Source organism: Capra hircus, chromosome 21 (genome assembly GCF_001704415.2).
Source record: "Capra hircus breed San Clemente chromosome 21, ASM170441v1, whole genome shotgun sequence".
NCBI lineage: Eukaryota > Metazoa > Chordata > Mammalia > Artiodactyla > Bovidae > Capra > Capra hircus.
The window spans coordinates 29,124,390-29,144,534 of NC_030828.1; the positions used below are offsets into that span (position 1 = coordinate 29,124,390).

General features: G+C 43.5%; 1 protein-coding gene across 1 annotated transcript in view; it reads right to left on the bottom strand.

Moving 5' to 3' along the window:
- Positions 267-20,145, bottom strand: part of CHRNA7 (cholinergic receptor nicotinic alpha 7 subunit) — a 156,395-nt gene continuing 136,516 nt past the window's right edge. Inside the window, 4 exon segments of the mRNA XM_018066574.1 lie at positions 267-3,579; positions 8,672-8,781; positions 12,302-12,388; positions 13,768-13,962. Of these exon segments, the coding sequence (XP_017922063.1) occupies positions 3,061-3,579; positions 8,672-8,781; positions 12,302-12,388; positions 13,768-13,962 (911 nt within the window). The 3' untranslated portion in view covers positions 267-3,060.

Below are 20,145 nucleotides of genomic sequence, written 5' to 3' on the forward strand. Positions count from 1 at the left end.
ATCTCATCTTTACCTTCATTTCCTGCGATAAATGAATTCCTGGGAGTTAAGAGTAGGTAAAGACAAACAGATGAAACCATAAGGATTTAGAAGAAAATATGAGTAAATTTATTTATAATCTCAGAATGGGAAAGGTCTTTTAGAACTGAAAACAAATTCTGGGATCTAAAATGGAAAAGAAGGATAAATTGACAACATAAAACTTTAAATTTTATATATGTGAGAATAAATAAGAAAATCAATAGAGAACCTCAAAAGACAAAAGTATTTTCAAGACATAAGACAGAAAAATTTCAAAGTATACATCCAAATCAATTAAGAAAAAGCCAAAACTGTGTAAGGACATAAATTTACCAAAAAGTGACCAGAAATCATTTGAAATGATGTTCAACTTCACTCCTAATAAGTGAACTAAGTCAGAATAATATTGTAACGTTATTCTTCACTAGACTGGAATAAAAGCTGTTTGAGAAAACTGAGAAATTGATCATTTCATTATACTCTTGATAAGTGTAACCACAGATCAATTTTTGAAGAAGCATCTGACAATAATTGACAAAAGTGTTAAATAGACAGTCTTAAATTCAGCAACTCCATTATCAAGTTCCAACTGATATCAAGATACAGTCACAAAAGTGTGCCATGATGTAAGTACAAGGACACTAATCCTAGATCTGTATATAAAAATAAAGACAGGAAATATTCTATAGGTTCACTAATAAAAGACTAATCAAAGAAATTATTAGTGCACAGGGACAGTGGAAGGCTAAGCAGCTATTAAGAATGAGGTAGATCTTTATATGTTGTTACGGAAAGATCTCTTAACATCAAATGAAAAAAGCACAGTGGAGGGCACTGCGCACAGCACAGGTTCTAGAAACGGACAGAAAAGGAGTTTCTCTCTCCACGTCCCCTTTCTCCCTCCTCAGTCTCTCTCCTTTCCTGTTTCTTTCTGGAAATGCCCGTCCCTCCCCAGAAGCTCACTCACTGGTGGTCCCCTATGAGGAGATAAGGCAGGGATGGTGGTGGGGGCACTTATTTTCAGCCCTTCATACTTGTCTTTCTACATGTGCATCTTTTCCTTATTACTACATTTTAAATCACAGAGTAGTTATTTGCATGGTCAAAATCCACATTCCTTCTGTTTGCCTTTTTGTTTTTCTGTATAAAATACAAAACCAAAAAGATTTTTTTTTTTTATTAAAGCAAAACGTAGTAGGGCTCGACTTGGAATAGCAGTAAGAAATGAAGTACTGTCTTTATCTATCAAAACACTTCTAGTTGTTTATAAAGACACTTTAATAGAAAAAAAAATGTGCATTTTTCATCCACTCCATACAGAATGAGTGTACTCTGAGGACAGCTCTGCTCCAAACGGCATTATGCTGGAATACCCTTATTTATCAACTTTCTCACTGTAAACCAGGTACCTTTTCCGAAGGTTCTCACATACATGATATCACACACACATAGACATAGAGAGCAGGCACACACCTCCATCTTCCTCAGTGCACACAAATCCACCCAGAAATGAGTGAACTAAATGGCTGGAGAAGGGCATGCAATTTCTTTTGTTCTGAAAAATCAAATCTTCCCTCATAACGTAGCCATTTCAGGGGTTAGAAGCAAATTAAAGATCCCCAGGAGCTCAGGCATTTTCGGCAGTTTTGAGCTCTGTGAGTTTACTAGATGAAATGACAGAACAGGACAGACTGTCTTGTCCTGTGTCTTCCTCTGATCACATTCAACAGTAAGGATGGGAGAAGCAGTGACGATTGTCAGGTAGAAAATCTAAGTGGAGAACCGCGTCACCACTTGGATTTAAAAGAAAGTCCCCCTTGCTTTCAAAACACACGCTTCCAATGAATCTACTCATTCAGCCAGCTCTCTGGGCTGAAGCTGGGGTGCATAAACTGAGCCCTGCCAAACCAGAAAACGGAGTTACTAGGTATGCAGCCACTGTTAGTCTATCAGCCTCTCCTGCTAACCACTACTGGCCTGCCATTCAGGAGAGCCATCAGCCACACCACCCCCTCCCCAGTTCCTGCAACACAGGGAGCCTTTTAGCCCTGACACAAGGAGAAAATGCATGGAATACTTTGGCGACTTTATGTTGTGCATTTGTATGGATCCACACATTTTATAAGGCTAACCAACTCCAATATATGTGAAACATTTAATACACTGTTAGAAAAACACAGATGGTTTAATTTAGCTTCAGCTATTATTACATTGGGTGGAAGTTCTAATAGAATTCTACCTGTCCTCTAGAACAGATTCACTCAACCGCCTGGTGCCTAGGGGCAGCAAAGGAAGCTTGAGAGTGTCTGGGATCTACAGAAATTCCCCTGACTTGATGGAGTCTCATCCTGGTTCAGAATCCACACATACCTGTGTCCATCCTGATTCCCAAGAGGGTAAGTTGGCAAAAATCAGGCTGGCAAAAGCATAATTTACAAGATCAGCTATTACTGTCTCTCTTTAAAAGTGCAGACATAGCATAGAAGTGTTTATCAACTGTCTTTGGTAGAGAAAATTAAAGTCTGAATTGAAGAAGAATGAGTAGTTGGGTTTTTAGTTTTCTTTCATCAATCATCTGATGGGTTTACTGAGTGTGGTTTATTATTGTGATTAACTTCAATCTAGGTTTGCACACAGGCAAAAGCAGGTATGAATTTCCACGTAGGCCCTCATTTTCAAGTGACATGCAGGCATGCAAACCCGCTGTCCAGGCCTCCCCTGGCAGTCAGTCCTTAGCTACTCCAACCTCTGAAGAGCTCACCAGGCAACATGGGATGGACAAAACTACCTCTCGGGGGTCCTGCTGACCATAAGGACGGCTCCAAGGATATCAAGTGGCTCACTAAAGAGGGTTAAACTGAAACGTGCTGAGATCCCATTACTGAAAGTAACAAGGAAACTGAAACCGACATGACAGCGATGGGGTACATATGCATCTTTCGGGGTTTAACGATGCTGTGGGATCAGCTATCCCAAGTTCTCTAAGCCATCATCATCGAGCATCTGTGTATGTCCTATACGCTGGGAGCCAGGGCTGGGTCAAGCGAAGTCTTTGGACACAGCTTCAACGAAGTTGGGTGCCGACATCAGGATGCCGATGGTGCAGAGGATGGTGAAGACGGAGAAGGCCATGAGACACAGGCGGTCCACCACACAGGCCGCGAACTTCCACTCACTGCACACGGCCTCACTCTCGTCCTGGCAGCGGAAGCGGTGGGCGATGTAGCGCACCTCCTCCAGGATCTTGGCCAGGTCCGGGTCCCCCTCAGAGGGCTGGCCGCCATGCAGCAGGTGCTCGTCATGGGTGGGGGAGCAGGCCACGCGGCCGCACACGACCCCTGAGTCAGGGGTGGGCGCGCAGTGCATGCTGTCCAGGCCACGGAAGCCGATGTACAGCAGGTTGCCATTGGTGGCAGGCGGCCCCGCCACTGCGCTCATCTCCACGCTGGCCAGGCTGCAGCGGCGCTGCTTGTGCTGGCAGGCCGGCCGCACCTTGTCCTCCCCCGGCCTCTTCATGCGAAGGAACCAGGCGCACCAGTTCAGGAGGATGACTCTGGTCTGCGGAGACAGCACAGTCTTAGAGGTGCTGGGCAGGGCCCACAGCTGACCCCGAGAGCAAGGGGGATACAACTGTAACACCCACTAGACTTCGTGGGGGTGGACCCTGGGGGTGACAGGTCGCCACACCTTCCCAGGCGAGTTTACACAGGCAAGCAGTGCCAACGGGGTATGATGGTTCGATCAACTGTGAGGTGATGATAAAGCAATGCAGAAAATCACCCTGGGAAGAAGCTATGGGCACAGTGCCATCTCAGGGAAGACAGCCTGTGTGGGTGAAGAGGGTTGTCTTCCAAAGGGAGCCCTGAGCCAGGGAACAGAGCATTTTACATCTGGAACTAGGGACCGTCATCTTCAGCTCTGTGTGGGGTACCCCAGTGTGCAGCAGCAAACTCATAAAGGCACCCCTGGAGATGTTAAATTTTAAGGGGCAACCCTGTGACACTTGACACATCGTGTGCATCCCTAGCCTGAAGCAGTCCAGACTGTTACATCAGATCACTGCATTCCTTGCATGATATCCTACCCTTGCACAGCAGATTTTGGAACTTGTTCTGATAAAAGGCAAGTGCCAAGAAAGTCATTGTGGAACACACAAGCAGCGTAGCATGCTCCCAAGGTGTGAGGTTTGCTGTGCCGACAGGTGCAAAGTTGTCAGGGCATAAGTACTTAGTAAGTTGTTTTGACCTGTTTTATTTATAGAACCATTAGGTATTCCTTCTGTCCTAGGTGCTTTCTGGAAAACACAAAACCCTGACTCATGAAACGTGCTGTGAACCTCTAACCTAATCCATTAGGCTGCAGTGAAGACTGAATGAGATGATACAAGACAAAGTGCTGTGAAAAGTCTGAAGCTGGGGTTGGCAGACTTTCTTTAAAGGGCCAGATAGTAAATATTTTAGCTCTGCTGATGGAGCACAAAATCAGCCCAAGTCCTTTAGATTTATGGCTGATGTACACACACATATATATGCACTGTGTGTGTGTGTGTATATATATATATGTAAATATATAAATCACTTTATACCAGAAAGTAACACAACACTGTAAATCACCTATATTTGAATAAAATAAGTTAAAAAAAAAAAGAATCTTAGGCTCAGAGAGATGAATAAACTGGCTCAAGGTCATACAGTGAGTCTGAGTCACCTAATGTGTTCTGACTTCCACAGACTCATCCATACAAAGGTCTGTCTCTTGGGTTTTCCACAAGCCCCTGTGACTTTAGCCCAGCCCCCACTGGGAAGGCACCAGAAAGCCAGAGCCAGAACTCAAGGAAGCACATGGGGTCGTGAATGTGCCCAAACCCAGACACAGCGGTGCAGGGAGACCTGAGCCTCAGATCCAGGGCTTTGCTATGCCCCACACGTGGGGGTCTGCGCATCCCCTGGGGCACAGCTCAAGCTGAATCTATTTTGAATTTTATGGCCTGAATCATTAGCTTTCAAGGCTAAAGCATCTCAGAAGATGAGATTATCCTCTTGGCACTTCCCGGTCTGCGCTTGTGACCTCTTCTGTTATGGTTTGTTTCTGGCTGTGCAAATGTCACATAATGCCACCGCACTGGCAGTGTTTTCTTCATGGCAACAGACTATAATGAAAGCCCCTTGGAGGTTGTTTATGCACATAGAAAGAAAGAAAAAAAATGCAGTGTGTTATATAAAATGAAAGAGAAACACAAATTTCATATTTGCTTTGCACCATTGCTTTAACATGTTCTTGTGCTGAAAGGTGAATAATCAGCATTAATTCAGCGGAGAAGGCAATGGCACCCCACTCCAGTACTCCTGCCTGGAAAATCCCATGGACGGAGGAGCCTGTAAGGCTGCAGTCCACGGGGTCGCCGAGGGTTGGACACGACTGAGCGACTTCACTTTCACTTTTCACTTTCATGCATTGGAGAAGGAAATGGCAACCTACTCCATTGTTCTTGCCTGGAGAATCCCAGGGATGGGGGAGCCTGGTGGGCTGCCGTCTATGGGGTCACACAGAGTCGGACATGACTGAAGTGACATAGCAACAGCAGCTCTAATTTAGAATTCTCTGGAACAGTAACGTGCTACCAGTTCATTAAAAATAGTTTTGTATCTTACTGCCTTAATTTCCTTCTCTGTACAACAGTCAAAACAGAAAAAATAGGAATATGTGTTTATATTTTGCCATCTGCATAAATACTGGAAGGAGAAAGAAATTAATTAAAATGGTTATCAATTGGTGGTGGAAGCAGGGGTAGCAATGGGAGCAGAATTTTCTTATGTACAATTCTTTGATTTTGACTTCTGATACTTGTAAATCTTATTTCAAACAGATGGGTGGATAGACAAGAAAGTCTTTCAATGTACACAAATATGTCTCAGCTTTTTTTTTTTTTTTTTGAGGGGTGGGGAGTGAACTTCTCAAAACAAGCCTGCAGACTGTGGTGATATGACCTATGTGACAGGTTGTACCATTTTGGGGAGCCCACTGCTGATGCCATGAGAGTTACCAAGTATAAGGACTTGCTGTGGAAAAGAATTCAAGGGCAGTCACTCTGTAAAGCCAATTTCTTAAAAAAAAAAAGGGGGAAGAAAGAAAAGAAAAAAAATGTCTTTCTTAACTTTTGTGTAACTCTAAATTATTGTGCAATAGATACTTTTAGAAGGTCCAGGAACTCCCTGCTCCTGGAGATTAAGGAAATGCATTTTACATCTTGCAGCTGCATTCAGTCCTAAACTGACTCTGAACTTGGACTCAAGATTATGGGTCAGCAAAGACAGGGTTGTTTAGGCATGAGAGGGCTTCTTTAGCTCCCAGTGGTCCCTAAGCCTTGCTCTCTGGACAGGAAGACTGCAAGGTTTGTGGGGCCCCAGAAACAAGTGGGGTGAGGGGTTGCGGGACAGCTTTGCTCTGGGTGGGGGGTTTGGTCACATCATCACATGAGGTGGGAGAAGTCCAGGCCCTGCTCAGCCCTCAACCAAGGTTTGCCAACATGGCAAATAGAGGGGGAAACAGTGTCAGACTTTATTTTGGGGGGCTCCAAAATCACTGCAGATGGTGACTGCAGCCATGAAATTAAAAGACGCTTACTTCTTGGAAGGAAAGTTATGACCAACCTAGATAGCAGATTGAAAAGCAGAGACATTACTTTGCCAACAAAGGTCTGTCTAGTCAAGGCTATGGTTTTTCCAGTGGTCATGTATGGATGTGAGAGTTGGACTGTGAAGAAAGCTGAGTGCCAAAGAATTGATGGTTTTGAACTGTGGTTTTGGAGAAGACTCTTGAGAGTCCCTTGGACTGCAAGAAGATCCAACCAGTCCATTCTAAAGATCAGTCCTGGGTGTTCTTTGGAAGTAATGATGCTAAAGCTGAAACTCCAATACTTTGGCCACCTCATGTGAAGAGGAAAAGACTGGAAAAGACTCTGATGCTGGGAGGAATTGATGGCAGGAGGAGAAGGGGACGACAGAGGATGAGATGGCTGGATGGCATCACTGAGTCGATGGACGTAAGTTTGAGTGAACTCCGGGAGTTGGTGATGGACAGGGAGGCCTGGCATGCTGCAATTCATGGGGTCGCAAGAGTCGGACATGACTGAGCGACTGAACTGAACTAAACTGAAGCAAGAGTGGGTATAGTGTTTTGGACGCTGGACTTACATGGAGCACAGCCATGGCTTAGGAAGCATCAGCACACATCACGAGGCATCAGTGCTGGGAAACGTGGGGAACACGGGGCCTGACCTGGGCTACGATGACAAATGTTTATTTTCTATCCATTCCCTTTTATCACATCCCCCGTCACCACTGTTAACCACTTACCTTTACTTTTTAGACATTTGGTTAAATGACTTTCCTATGTGTATTGTGATAAAAGAAAGTTTCATATATTGAGATAGAGGGAAGTCATTCTGGCTTATGCATAAGTCAACTTGAATTCCCTGGTGGCTCAGATGGTAAAGCATCTGCCTACAGTGCGGGAGACCTGGGTTCAATCCCTGGGTTGGGAAGATCTCCTGGAGAAGGGAATGGCAACCCACTCCAGTATTCTTGCCCCCACAGCCCCCAAAAAAGGGGCTCAAAGAAATATTGGACTTCCCTGGTGGCTCAGACAGTAAAGCGTCTGCCTACAAGGCGGGAGACCCGGCTTCAATCCCTGGGTCGGGAAGATCTCCTGGAGAAGGAAATGGCAACCCACTCCAGTATTCTTGCCTGGAAAATCCCATGGACGGAGGAGCCTGATAGGCTACAGTCCATGGGGATGCAAAGTGTCGGACATGACTGAGTGATTTCACTTTTCAAAATAGCCTATGGCCTATCAAACATACATTGTACATCTGCTTTAATTATTAAAGGAAAAGGCACACTGACCCAAAGTAAAGTATGTCCATGATAAAAATAAAAGATTAAATGCCTCTCTTCCTGGGATGTCAGTGCTAACCCTCTGATGATAAGACTCCCTTCTCAGGCACCAAGGCCATGCTGAATCAATGTGTACAAGCTGATCTGTTTTGTTTTTTTTTTTTTTTACCTTGAAGAAGAAATGTAACCCCAACTTGTTTAATGTTCTTTGTTCTTACAAGATATAAAACTGTGCTGAAAACCCTGCTTCTCCAGAGCAGTTTCTCAGAGTCATCTGGGAAGCTGGTTTCCAGGCTAGCCCTCAGTTTGATAAAATTCCTTTCTATTCCTATTGTTTATTGATTATTTTGTCGACAACTGAACGTGTATGTGTACACTGCTCACTGTTTCTTACTCTTTTCACTCCTCATTCTGTTTTGAAGCTCCAACCAGTAGCTGTATGGTCATCTTCTGTGTTGCTTCTAACACTATGTGCAGAAAGGAGGTTTAGAAACACTGTTCAGTGAAAGGTGCAGAGCAGTGGCCTAAGCCCATTTCTGGGATGTCAGATTGTAAGGACAGCCCTGTGGGACCCTGACAGCACTCACCCTACTCCCCTGGATGCAGAGAGATGCAGACATGTGAGGAACTGCAGCTTTTTGTTTCGGGATAAAAGTTTTTTGGGGGATTTTTAAAAATAGATGTCATCCTTGGAGCCCCTTCTGGGGAAAGCACCCTGACCCCTTTTCTGGTGGAATTGCTGGGGAGGAACTCACCCACTTGGGCATCTTGCCACCATCAGGGTCGTGGTGGTGGTACTGTAGCACGATCACCGTGACGACCACAGAGAGGCCCACGATGATCATGGTGCTGGCGAAGTACTGGGCTGCAGAGAGCGCAGATGCAGGGGTGTTACCATAGCACGGTGCAGGGAACCCAGACAGTGGCATCCTGACCAGGGGCTGGGGAGTGAGGCTCAAGAGCAGAGCGTGACCTCTTCCAGGCCTGCAGCCCACAGCCCACAGAGGCCAGCCCACAGCATACAGACCTGCCTCCTCCAGTCCTGGTGAGCAGCCTCACCAGCTAGCTGAACTTTGAGGAACCCTGGCTGCTTCGTCCTTTGGTGAAAGGTAAGTGCACCTCACAGGATGGTGATAAGGTTGTCTAATAAGGAAGCATCATTGTTAGAACTGAAACCACTGGGACACAGAGGAGGTGGTCACGACAGTTATGACTGCAGGCCATGGGCAGGCTGCAGAGGTCTAGCAAGGGCAGATTGGGTGCCACCCAGCTGTCTTTCCAGGCCTGGAAAATGACTCTACTTACAGTAGGCTCTGGCTCCATCAACCGAGAGCCATAGGGGTGGGGAGTGCCAGCTGGCCAGTCTGAGGAAGAGGTCAGCTTTACAGCGTCCTTTCAGGCTGAGAACATCAGCTTCAGCTTTGATGGGTAAGGATGCATTTCTCTACCTTGGCCCAGGTGAGAAGCAGCATGGAGCTCCCTCCTGGTACACTGGCTATCATCTGTGAGCCTAAATGGTCACTCAGCCTCTCTGAGCCTCAGATTCTCTACTGTATAACAGGGACAGAAATGCCTTCTCTGCAGGGTTGGTGCAGAGATTAACAATTTTATGGACCAAGGGTATAGGAAAAAGTTGGCACAGGTGGGCATTCTTTAACTGTCAACTACGATTATTAAACTGTCAGTGTGGAGGAGCAATTTTGGGATTAACACATATACTACTATATATAAAATAGATAAACCAATAAGGACCTACTGTATAGCACAGGGAACTCTACTCAACATTTTGTAATAACCTATAAGGGAAAATAATCTGAAAAAATATATAAAAGAATATATATATATATATATATATATATATATATATATATATATAAAAAACTGAACCACTATGCTGTATGCCTGAAACCAACAAGATACTGTAAATCAATTATACTTCAAAAAATAAAAAAGGGATTAGAAGCATGGATTCAAGTGCAAGAGTATTAAAAATAATGAAACAAAAATATGTATGATCAACGCCTCCTTAAACAAGTAAAACCCTAAATTATGCTAACATAAATATAAATAAATAGATAAACCTTCATTGTGGCTACCCACCAAGAGGCTGAGCTCTTAAACAGACATCCTTGTACAAGGCTAAGTATGTGGCCATACACTTGGTTAAAAACACCTCCTACCCTCCAGGCAGACAGGAACTCATTGCTTTCTGATGGGGACCAAGAGGAACATACAAGGAGCTACTGGAGATCGACATTTGAGACTTGACATCAGCATCAGGGACCTCTGGGAAGGGGAGGGAAGGGGGACCAAACCATGACTGTTATGGGCTGCATATTGTGTACCCCTAAAATTTGTACATTGAAGTTCTAAACAACAAGTACCTTAGAATGTGACTGTGTTTGAAGAGAGGGCCTTCAAAGAGGAGATTAATTAAAGTGAGATTGTTAGTGTGGCACCTGGTCCAAACTGGCTGGTGTCCTTATAAAAAGGGGAAATTTGGGAACTCAAAGGGACACAGAGGAAAGACCATGTCAGGGAACAGCAGAGGGTACCTGTCTACAAGACAAGGAGGGAGACCAACCCTGCTGGCCCTTTGATCTTGGACTCACAGCCTCCAAAACTAGGAACAAATAAATTTCTCCTGTGTAAGCCACCCAGTCTGTGGACTATTATTGTGGCAGCCTTTAGCAGACTCATACAGTGACCTACAGAGATCCAGGGGGACTGGATCCCACAGCTGAACTCTTGACAACAGAGGTCGAAGGCCAACAGCCGTCCTCCTTCTAGAAAGCCTTCCAGAAGGCCATTCCATTCTTCTAGACATGGGCTAGGCACCTGCCAGGCCTGTGGGTTCATCAGACATTGGAGCCTGCTGACTGCCTGGTTAAGGGTAGTTTCTGCTGCAAGTCTCTACTAAAAGTGAAAGGATGGGGTCAGAATGTCAAGTTGAAGTATCCTTGTTTCCATGATGGTTCTGAGAAAAACATGACACCCACAGAGGCTCTTTATACCTATAGGCTCTCTGGTCAAATATTATACATCCAGGAAGCTCCAAGAAGAAGGGCCTTGGCTTCTGAATTTGTGAAGTGAAGCCTGAGGGTTTCACATAAGGACCCCTATTCCTACTTACCTCTGGTTAACCACACAGGACTGCCACTGTATAAACTGCTTTCCGCTTTCTGACCTCCACCGTCAAGTGGGAGTAGGGACTCTCATCAAACCTAGTATCTACTGGCACAATGTTTGCTTCCTGTCCTCACAACTGGCTTGGGGGTGTGGCTCCCTGACCAGGAACTGAACCTTGACCGCAGTAGCCAGGGCATTGGGTCCTCTCTGGGCCACTGAGCACCCCTGCTCGGCATGTTCCTGTTTATTCCAGTTCAGTCCAGTCCAGGGAGTGCATAGCAACAGGTGATGCTGCCTCCTGGGTCTGTTATCTCTCCCTGGGCAGAAGATCATCCTTACACCTGCCTTTGTGTGTGGTTTGTTTGCTCTCTCTACATCCCCTTTGCTGGACCAGTCCCTGCTTAACCTACATCACACTCACATGACTGACTCTCCCTAATCACAGAGCTAATCAATAAATACCTACAGACTTTCCCCCTACAGCCAGCTAGTGATTGTTTAAATCTTTAGATCAGAATGGCTCCTGATTCATAATTTAACAAAGGGAAGATCTCTGCACCTTTAAGGTACTCAGCCCAAGGGGCTAAGAGGGCTGTGCCCCTTCGCTGGTTTCCCTGGCAACCAATGGGCCAATCTGACGTCAATTCTCTTACGTAACCGGTGGGGTGTCACTCCATGACCCTTTTGCTTCAGACGTGTAAGATCTCCCATCTATCAAACCATCGGTGTCTCTGGGCTCTTTCTTCTGTCTAAAGTCTGGGCAGGTACAGGGCTGGCAGGCCTGTGGGGTGTAGCTCAACACTGGGCCAAAATATATTTGTCCTGTTCACCTTCGCTCACAAGCTTTAACTTTCTACAGAGATGTCAAGTTATCTCGGGAAACAACAGCTAAGAGTTAAAGTGTGACAATGAATTTGTGGAAAAACAGTGACTCAAGCTAAAATAATGAATCTCTGATGGTAAAAATCCCTGGCTCCATAACAAGTGTGTGGAGAGGTGCATTGTGGGAGGAAAGGGGGCATTTCTGCATCTTAAGGCCAAACCACAAAGCTGGATTCCCTGTCCCCTTCTGTGTGCCCAGGTAAGCAGAGGCCATGAGTCAACTCTGAGTAATTAAAGCAAGTCATCCCCTCACAGCAGAAAGGGGCAGTGTGCAGCTCTCTGGGGTCCTGGAGGACACGTTTCTGCTCTCTGCCTGTGCTGGGAAATCCCAGGCACTGTCTAAGCCCAGGTCTTTAGAGGAGCTGCTTGCTTACCTATTAAGGGCACTGAGTCAGAGGTCGCAGGCATGATCTCAGCTACCAGCAGCATGAAGACGGTGAGGGAGAGTAAAACTGTGATCCCTAGAACAGAGACACATACAACCTTGAGACAGAAAGGAACGTAAGGGCTGAACTCCAGGCAACCTGAGAGTCAAAGGGGGTATGAGGGTGGTAGCCGTAACATTCCCAGCACCAAAGGGAATGCCTGGTTTTCTATATTCACAGGAATGGGCATTTTTCTGAGGACTGTTTGAGTTATTTACCAGAATTCCAGAGAAATCCCTGGGGAGACAAACTTAGAAGACAGAGCTTAGAACACCTCAAAATAAATCATTGACTTCAGCACACGTATCTCTTTTATTATGAATACATTAGTATCTAGAGGTAACTTCCCAGCAGCAGGAAAAACAAGAGATACAGCTGGAAGACATGGCTTCTGGTCTTGGCTTTGCTACTTACTAGCTGTGCGACCTTGGATAAGTCATTTATGTGCCCAAGCTGAGCCCTATGAATAAAAATATCACCTGCTATATCAATAAACAATAGTTGCAGCCATCAAGCCATCACATTGCAGACTCCCAGATGGTGCACGCTGAGGGCACTTAGGATGAGAAAACACAGGATACTGGCCTCGGAGAGCTGAGGTATACATCACAGGAATGATTTCAGTGAACCCAGACTCTTTGCATCTTCCCAAGCATAGGAAAGCACTAAATTTATTAACTTGAGAAGTCTGATTTTTAAATAGTAATCTTTTGATGTTTTGACTACTCTGTCTGTGGCAAAACTCCTATATATATCCTAGTTTCTTCCTTTCCTCTTTGGAGCAGTCCCTCAGAGCTATCTGGGATGCTACATCCCGAGCCTGAAGTCCTTAGAAAGTCCACCAAATAAAACATAATTTCACTTTTTGGTTGAGCTTTGCAGTCAGAAAGTCGACTACAGTAGTCAGACACTTGTAGTCAGAAGTTATGGGTTTGAGAATGATTTCTATGTGTATCAAACACAATCTTTAGTAACCCTTTGAGATGTTGAGGAACTCATTTCACCAATCTAAATCATAGTTTTCTTATCTTCCTATTGGAGGATGGTAAGGAATTACATTGTGTGTGACAATATAGAAGTGCAAGCTGATACTATATTAAACTTAATGGTGTTCTGTCCACAACATAACCCAGCTGGCTGCCACCAAGGGGCGGGGAGGGGTGTCAGGAGGGGAGAAGGCACAGGCCCCTCAGGGAAGAAATGGTCCTTCCCTTGGCATCCCCATCCTTTCCGCAGGATCAGAGGAGCTTGTGGAATCTCAGGAGGGCCCGGCCACCCTGCACAGGGGGCTGTGGTATCAGGGAGTCACCCTGGTCTGGGATGTACTGAGCAGACCCTGGATATCTCTGCACTGGGCCCCTGACTGCCACCCTCAAAGCAGGTCCCTCCCATCCCAGCTTAGACCCAGTACTCACCCAGGGAGATTTTCTCTCCAGAGTCTGCAGGGAGTAAGAAAACGAGGAGGGCTAGGGCAGAGATGAGCACACAGGGGATGAGCAGGTTGAGGCCATAGTAGAGAGTCCTGCGGCGGATGGTGACTGTGAAGGTCACATCTGGGTAGGGTTCTTTGCAGCACTCATAGAACTTCTCACTCCGCTTGCCCAAGATCCCTTCATTTCCAGGGGGTGGGGTGGGGAGAGGAAGGAACCACCATTGAAATAAGGGGACCTTTTTGGTTTTAAGGGGTTATAACGCACACAGAGAGGCATGGAATTTGCTAAGTGCATAAAACTGGCTATTTGAATAAATGCTTTAGTTTTAATATATATTTATTTAAGGGTACCTTAGTGATATCTGAACAAACTGGCAGATTTTTTTTTGACTGCAGATTATATAATCTTTTTATTTTTTAACTGAAGGATAATTGCTTTACAGAATTTTGTTTTGTCAAACATCAACAATAATCAACCATAGGTACACCCATGTCCCCTCCCTCCGTAACCTCCCTCCTTTCCCCGTCCCCATCCTACCCTTCTAGATTGTCACAGAGCCCTTGTTTGAGTTCCCTGAGTCATGTAGCAAATTCCCAATGGCTATCTATTTTACGTATGGTATTGTAAGTTTCCATGTTACTCTCTCCATACATCTCACCCTCTTCCTCCTCTCCACCCCACATAGGTCTGTTCTCTATGTCTGTTTCTCCATTGCTGCCCTTAAAATTAATTCATCAGTGCCATCTTTCTAGATTCCATATATATGTGTAAGTATATGATATGTATATTTCTCTTTCTGACTTAACATTGCTGTGTATAAGAGGCTCCAGATTCAGCCACCTCATTAGAACTGACTCAAATGTGTTCTTTTTTACAGCGGAGTAGTACTCCACTGAGGAGAAGGCAATGGCACCCCACTCCAGTACTCTTGCCTGGAAAATCCCATGGACAGAGGAGGCTGGTGGGCTGCAGGTCATGGGGTCGCTAAGAGTCAGACATGACTGAGCGACTTCACTTTCACTTTTCACTTTCATGCATTGAAGAAGGAAATGGCAACCCACTCCAGTGTTCTTGCCTGGAGAATCCCAGGGACGGGGGAGCCTTGTAGGCTGCCGTCTACGGGGTCGCATAGAGTCAGACACGACTGAATTGACTTAGCAGCAGTAGCAGCAGCAGTACTCCACTGTATATACGTACCATAGCTTCTTGATTCATTTATTTGTCAATGGACATCTAGGTTGCTTCCATGTTCTACCTATTGTAAATAGTGCTGCAATGCACACTGGGGTACATGTGTCTTTTTCAATTTTGGTTTCCTCAGGGTATATGTCTAGAAGTGGGATTGCTGGGTCATATGGTGATTTTATTCCTAGTTTTTTAAAGAATCTCCATACTGTCTTTCATAGTGGCTGTATCAATTTACATTCCTACCAGCAATGCAAGAGGGTTCCCTTTCTTCATGCCCTCTCCAGCATTTACTGTTTGTAGACTTTTTGATGATGGCCATTTTGACTGGTGTGATGTGGTATCTCATTGTAGCTTTGATTTGCATTTCTCTAATAATGAGCGATGTTGAGCATCCTTTCATGTGTTAGCCATGAGAAATGGCTCTTTAGGTCTTCTTTGGAGAAATGTCTATTTAGGTCTTTTTCCCACTTTTTGATTGGGTTGTTTTTCTGATATTGAGTTGTATGAGCTGCTTATATATTTTGGGAATTAATCCTTTGTCAGTTGTTTCCTTTGCTATTACATTCTCCCATTCTGCGGGTTGTCTTTTCACCTTGTTTGTAGTTTCATTTGCTGTGCAAAAGTTTTTAAGTTTAACTTAGTCCCACTTGTTTATTTTTATTTCCATTAATCTAGGAGGTGGGTTATAGAAGATCTTCCTTTGATTTATGGCATCGAGTGTTCTGCCTAAGTTTTATAGCTAAACTTCTGGTCTTACATTTAGGTCTTTGATCCATTTTGAGCTTATCTTTGTGTATGGCATTAGGAAGTGTTCTAATTTCATTCTCTTATGAGTAGCTGTCCAATTTTCCCAGCATCACTTACTGAAGAGGCTATCTTTGCTCCACTGTATATTCTTGCCTCCTTTTTAAAAAATAAGTTACCTATAGGTGGGTGGATTTATCTCTGGGCTCTCTATCTTGTTCCATTGGTCTATATTTCTGTTTTGTGCCAAACTGTCTTTATGACTGTAGCTTTGTAGTATAATCTGAAGTCAGGAAAGTTGATTTCTCCAGCTCCATTCTTCTTTCTCAAGACTGCTTTGGCTATTTAGGGTCTTGTGTTTCCATATAAATTGTGAAATTTTTGGTTCTAGTTCTGTGAAAAATGCCATTAGTAATCTGATAGGGATCACACTGAATCTGTAGATTGTATTTAGTAGTATTGTCATTTTCACAGTATTGATTCTTCCTACCTAGGAACATGGACTATCTCTCCATCTGTTTATGTTGTCTTTTATTTCATCTGTGTCTTATAATTTTTCATATACAGTTCTATGTTTCCTTCAGTTCAGTTCAATTCAGTTGCTCAGTCATGTCTGACTCTTTGCAACCCCATGAACTGCAGCACGCCAGGCCTCCCTGTCCATCACCATCTCCCGGAGTTCACCCAAACTCATGCCCATCGAGCCGGTGATGCCATCCAGCCATCTCATCCTGTCGTCCCCTTCTACTCCTGCCCCCAATCCTTCCCAGCATCATAGTCTTTTCCAATGAGTCACCTCTTCACATGAGGTGGCCAAAGTATTGGAGTTTCAGCTTTAGCATCATCCCTTCCAAAGAACACCCAGGACTGATCTCCTTTAGAATGGACTGGTTGGATCTGCTTGCAGTCCAAGGCACTCTCAAGAGTCTTCTCTAACACCACAGTTCAAAACCATCAATTATTTGGCACTCAGCTTTCTTCACAGTCCAACTCTCACATCCATACATGACCACTGGAAAAATCATAGCCTTGACTAGATGGACCTTTGTTGGCAAAGTAATGTCTCTGCTTTTCAATCTGCTATCTAGATTGGTCATAACTTTTCTTCCAAGGAGTAAGCGTCTTTTAATTTCATGGCTACAATCACCATCTGCAGTGATTTTGGAGCCCCAAAATATAGTCTGACACTGTTTCCACTGTTTCCCCATCTATTTCCCATGACGTGATGGGACCAGATGCCATGATCTTTGTTTCCTGAATGTTGAGCTTTAAGCCAACTTTTTCACTCTCCTCTTTCACCTTCATCAAGAGGCTTTTTAGTTCCTCTTCACTTTCTGCCATAAGGGTGGTATCATCTGCATATCTGAGGTTATTGATATTTCTCCTGGCAATCTTGATTCCAGCCTGTGCTTCTTCCAGCTCAGCATTTCTCATGATGTACTCTGCATATAGGTAGGTTTATTCCCAGATATTTTATTCTTTTGGTTGTAATGGTGAATGGAATTGATTCCTTAATTTCTCTTTTGGATTCTTCATTGTTAGTATACAGGAATGTAGTGATTTCTGTGTATTGACCATGTATCTTGTGACTTTGGTGAATTCACTGATTAGCTCTAGTAATATTCTGATAGTTTCTTTTGGATTTTCTATGTATAGCATCCTGTCATCTGCAAACAGTGAGAGTTTTACTTCTTCTTTTCCAATCTGGATTCTTTTTATTTTTTTCTCTGATTCTCATAGCAAGGACTTTGAAAACTATGTTGATTAACAGTGGTGAGAGTGGACATTCTTCTCTTGTTCCTGATCTTAGAGGGAATGTTTTTAGTTTTTCACCACTGAGAATAATGTTTGTTGTGGGCTTATCATATATGGCCTTTACTATGTCGAGGTAGGTTCCTTCTATGTCCATTTTTTGAAGTGTTTTTAATCATAAATGGATGCTGAATATTATTGAAGGCTTATTATGCATCTATTGAATGATCATATGGTTTTTTAATCTTTCAACTTGTTAATACAGTGTATCACACTGATTCATTTGTGTATATTGAAGAATCCTTGCATCCTTGGAATAAACCTGACTTGATCATGGTGCATCAGCTTTTTAATGTGTTGTTGAATTCTGTTTGCTAGAATTTTGTTGAGGATTTTTGCATCTACGTTTGTCAGTAATACTGGTCTGTAATTTTCTTTTTTGTGTTGTCTTTGTCTGGTTTTGGTATCAGGGTGATTGTGGCCTCATAGAATGAGTTTGGAAATGTTCCTTCCTCTGCAATTTTTTGGAAGAGTTTCAGAAAACTAGTTATTAGCTCTTCTCTGAATGTTTGACAAAAATTTCCTATCAAACCATCTTGCCCTGGGATTTAGGTTTTGGGGGGAGATTTGGTCACAGTTTCGATTTCAGCATTTGTAACTGGCTTCTTCATAATATCTATTTCTTCTTGGTTCAGTCTTGGGAAGTTGACGTTTTCTAAGAATCTGTCCATTTCCTCTATGTTGTCCATTTTATGTTGTTGCTCATAATATTCTCTTATGATCCTTTGTGTTTCTATGTTACCTGTTGTAAACACTTCTTTTCCATTTCTAATTTAATTTTTCTTTCTCCCTTTTTTCTTGATGAGTCTGGCTAGTGGTTTGTCAATTTTATTTATCGTCTCAAAGAACCAGCTTTTAGTTTTATTAATCTTTGCTATGTTTCCTACATTTCTTCGTCATTTATTTCTGCTCTGATCTTTACGATTTCTTTCCCTCTGTTGACTTTGGGGTTTTTTTGTTCTTCTTTTTCCAGCTGCTTTAGATGTAGAGTTAGGTTGTCTATTTGATGCCTTTCTTGTTTCTTGAGGTAGGACTGTATTGCTATAAACTTCCTTCTTAGAACTGCTTTTGCTAAATCCCATCATGTTTTCATTGTCGTTAGTTTCTAGGAATCTTTTGATTTCTGTTCTTCTTTCTTCAGTAACCTCTTTGTTATTTAGTAATGTATTATAAAAGAAAGAGAATGAAAAAGTTGGCTTAAAGCTCAACATTCAGAAAACGAAGATCATGGCATCTGGTCCCATCACTTCATGGGAAATAGATGGGGAAACAGTGGAAACAGTGTCAGACTTTATTTTGGGGGGCTCCAAAATCACTGCAGATGGTGACTGCAGCCATGAAATTAAAAGACGCTTACTCCTTGGAAGAAAAGTTATGACCAACCTAGATAGCAGATTGAAAAGCAGAGACATTACTTTGCCAACAAAGGTCTGTCTAGTCAAGGCTATGGTTTTTCCAGTGATCATGTATGGATGTGAAAGTTGGACTGTGAAGAAAGCTGAGCACCGAAGAACTGATGCTTTTGAACTGTGGTGGAGAAGACTCTTGAGAGTGCCTTGGACTGCAAGCAGATCCAACCAGTCCATTCTAAAGGAGATCAGTCCTGGGTGTTCTTTGGAAGGAATGATGCTAAAGCTGAAACTCCAGTACTTTGGCCACCTCATGCAAAGAGTTGACTCATTGGAAAAGACTCTGATGCTGGGAGGGGTTGGGGGCAGGAGTAGAAGGGGACGACAGAGGATGAGATGGCTGGATGGCATCACTGACTCGATGGACGTGAGTTTGAGTGAACTCCGGGAGTTGGTGATGACAGGGAGGCCTGGCATGCTGCGATTCATGGGGTCGCAAAGAGTCGGACACGACTGAGCGACTGAACTGAACTGAAAGAGTCGGACACAACTGAGCGACTGAACTGAACTGAACTGAATGTATTATTTAATCTCCATGAGTTAGTGTTTTTTTGCAGTTTTTTTTCCTCTGCAGTTGATTTCTAGTCTCATAGCATTGTCATCAGAAAAAATGGTTGATATGATTTCAATTTTCTTAAATTTACTGAGGCGTGGCCCAAGATGTGGTCTATCCTGGCGAATGGTCTATGTGCACTTGAGAAGAAAGCATATTCTTCCTTGATTTTGATGGAAAGCCCCGAAGATATCGATTAGGTCCATTTGGTCTAAATGTTTCATTTAAGGTTTGTGTTTCCTTTTTTTTTTTTTAATTTTAAAATCTTTAATTCTTACATGTGTTCCCAAACATTGATTCCCTTTTGATGATCTGTCCATTGGTGTAAGAGAGGGTGTTAAAGTCCCCTACTACTATTATGTTACTCTCAATTTCCCCTCTTATACCTGTTAGCGTTTGCCTTATGTACTGAGGTGCTCCTATGTTGGGTGCAAAAATATTTACATTTGTAATGTCTTCTTGGATTGATTCCTTGATCATTACGTAGTGTCCTTCTTTATCTCATAATATTCTTTATTTTAAAGTCTATTTTGTCTGAAATAACGATTGCCACTCTGGATTTCTTTTGATTTCCATTCATATGGAATATCTTTTCCCATCCTTTTACTTTCAGTCTGTATGTGTCTCAAGGTCTGAAGTGGGTCTCTTGTAGGC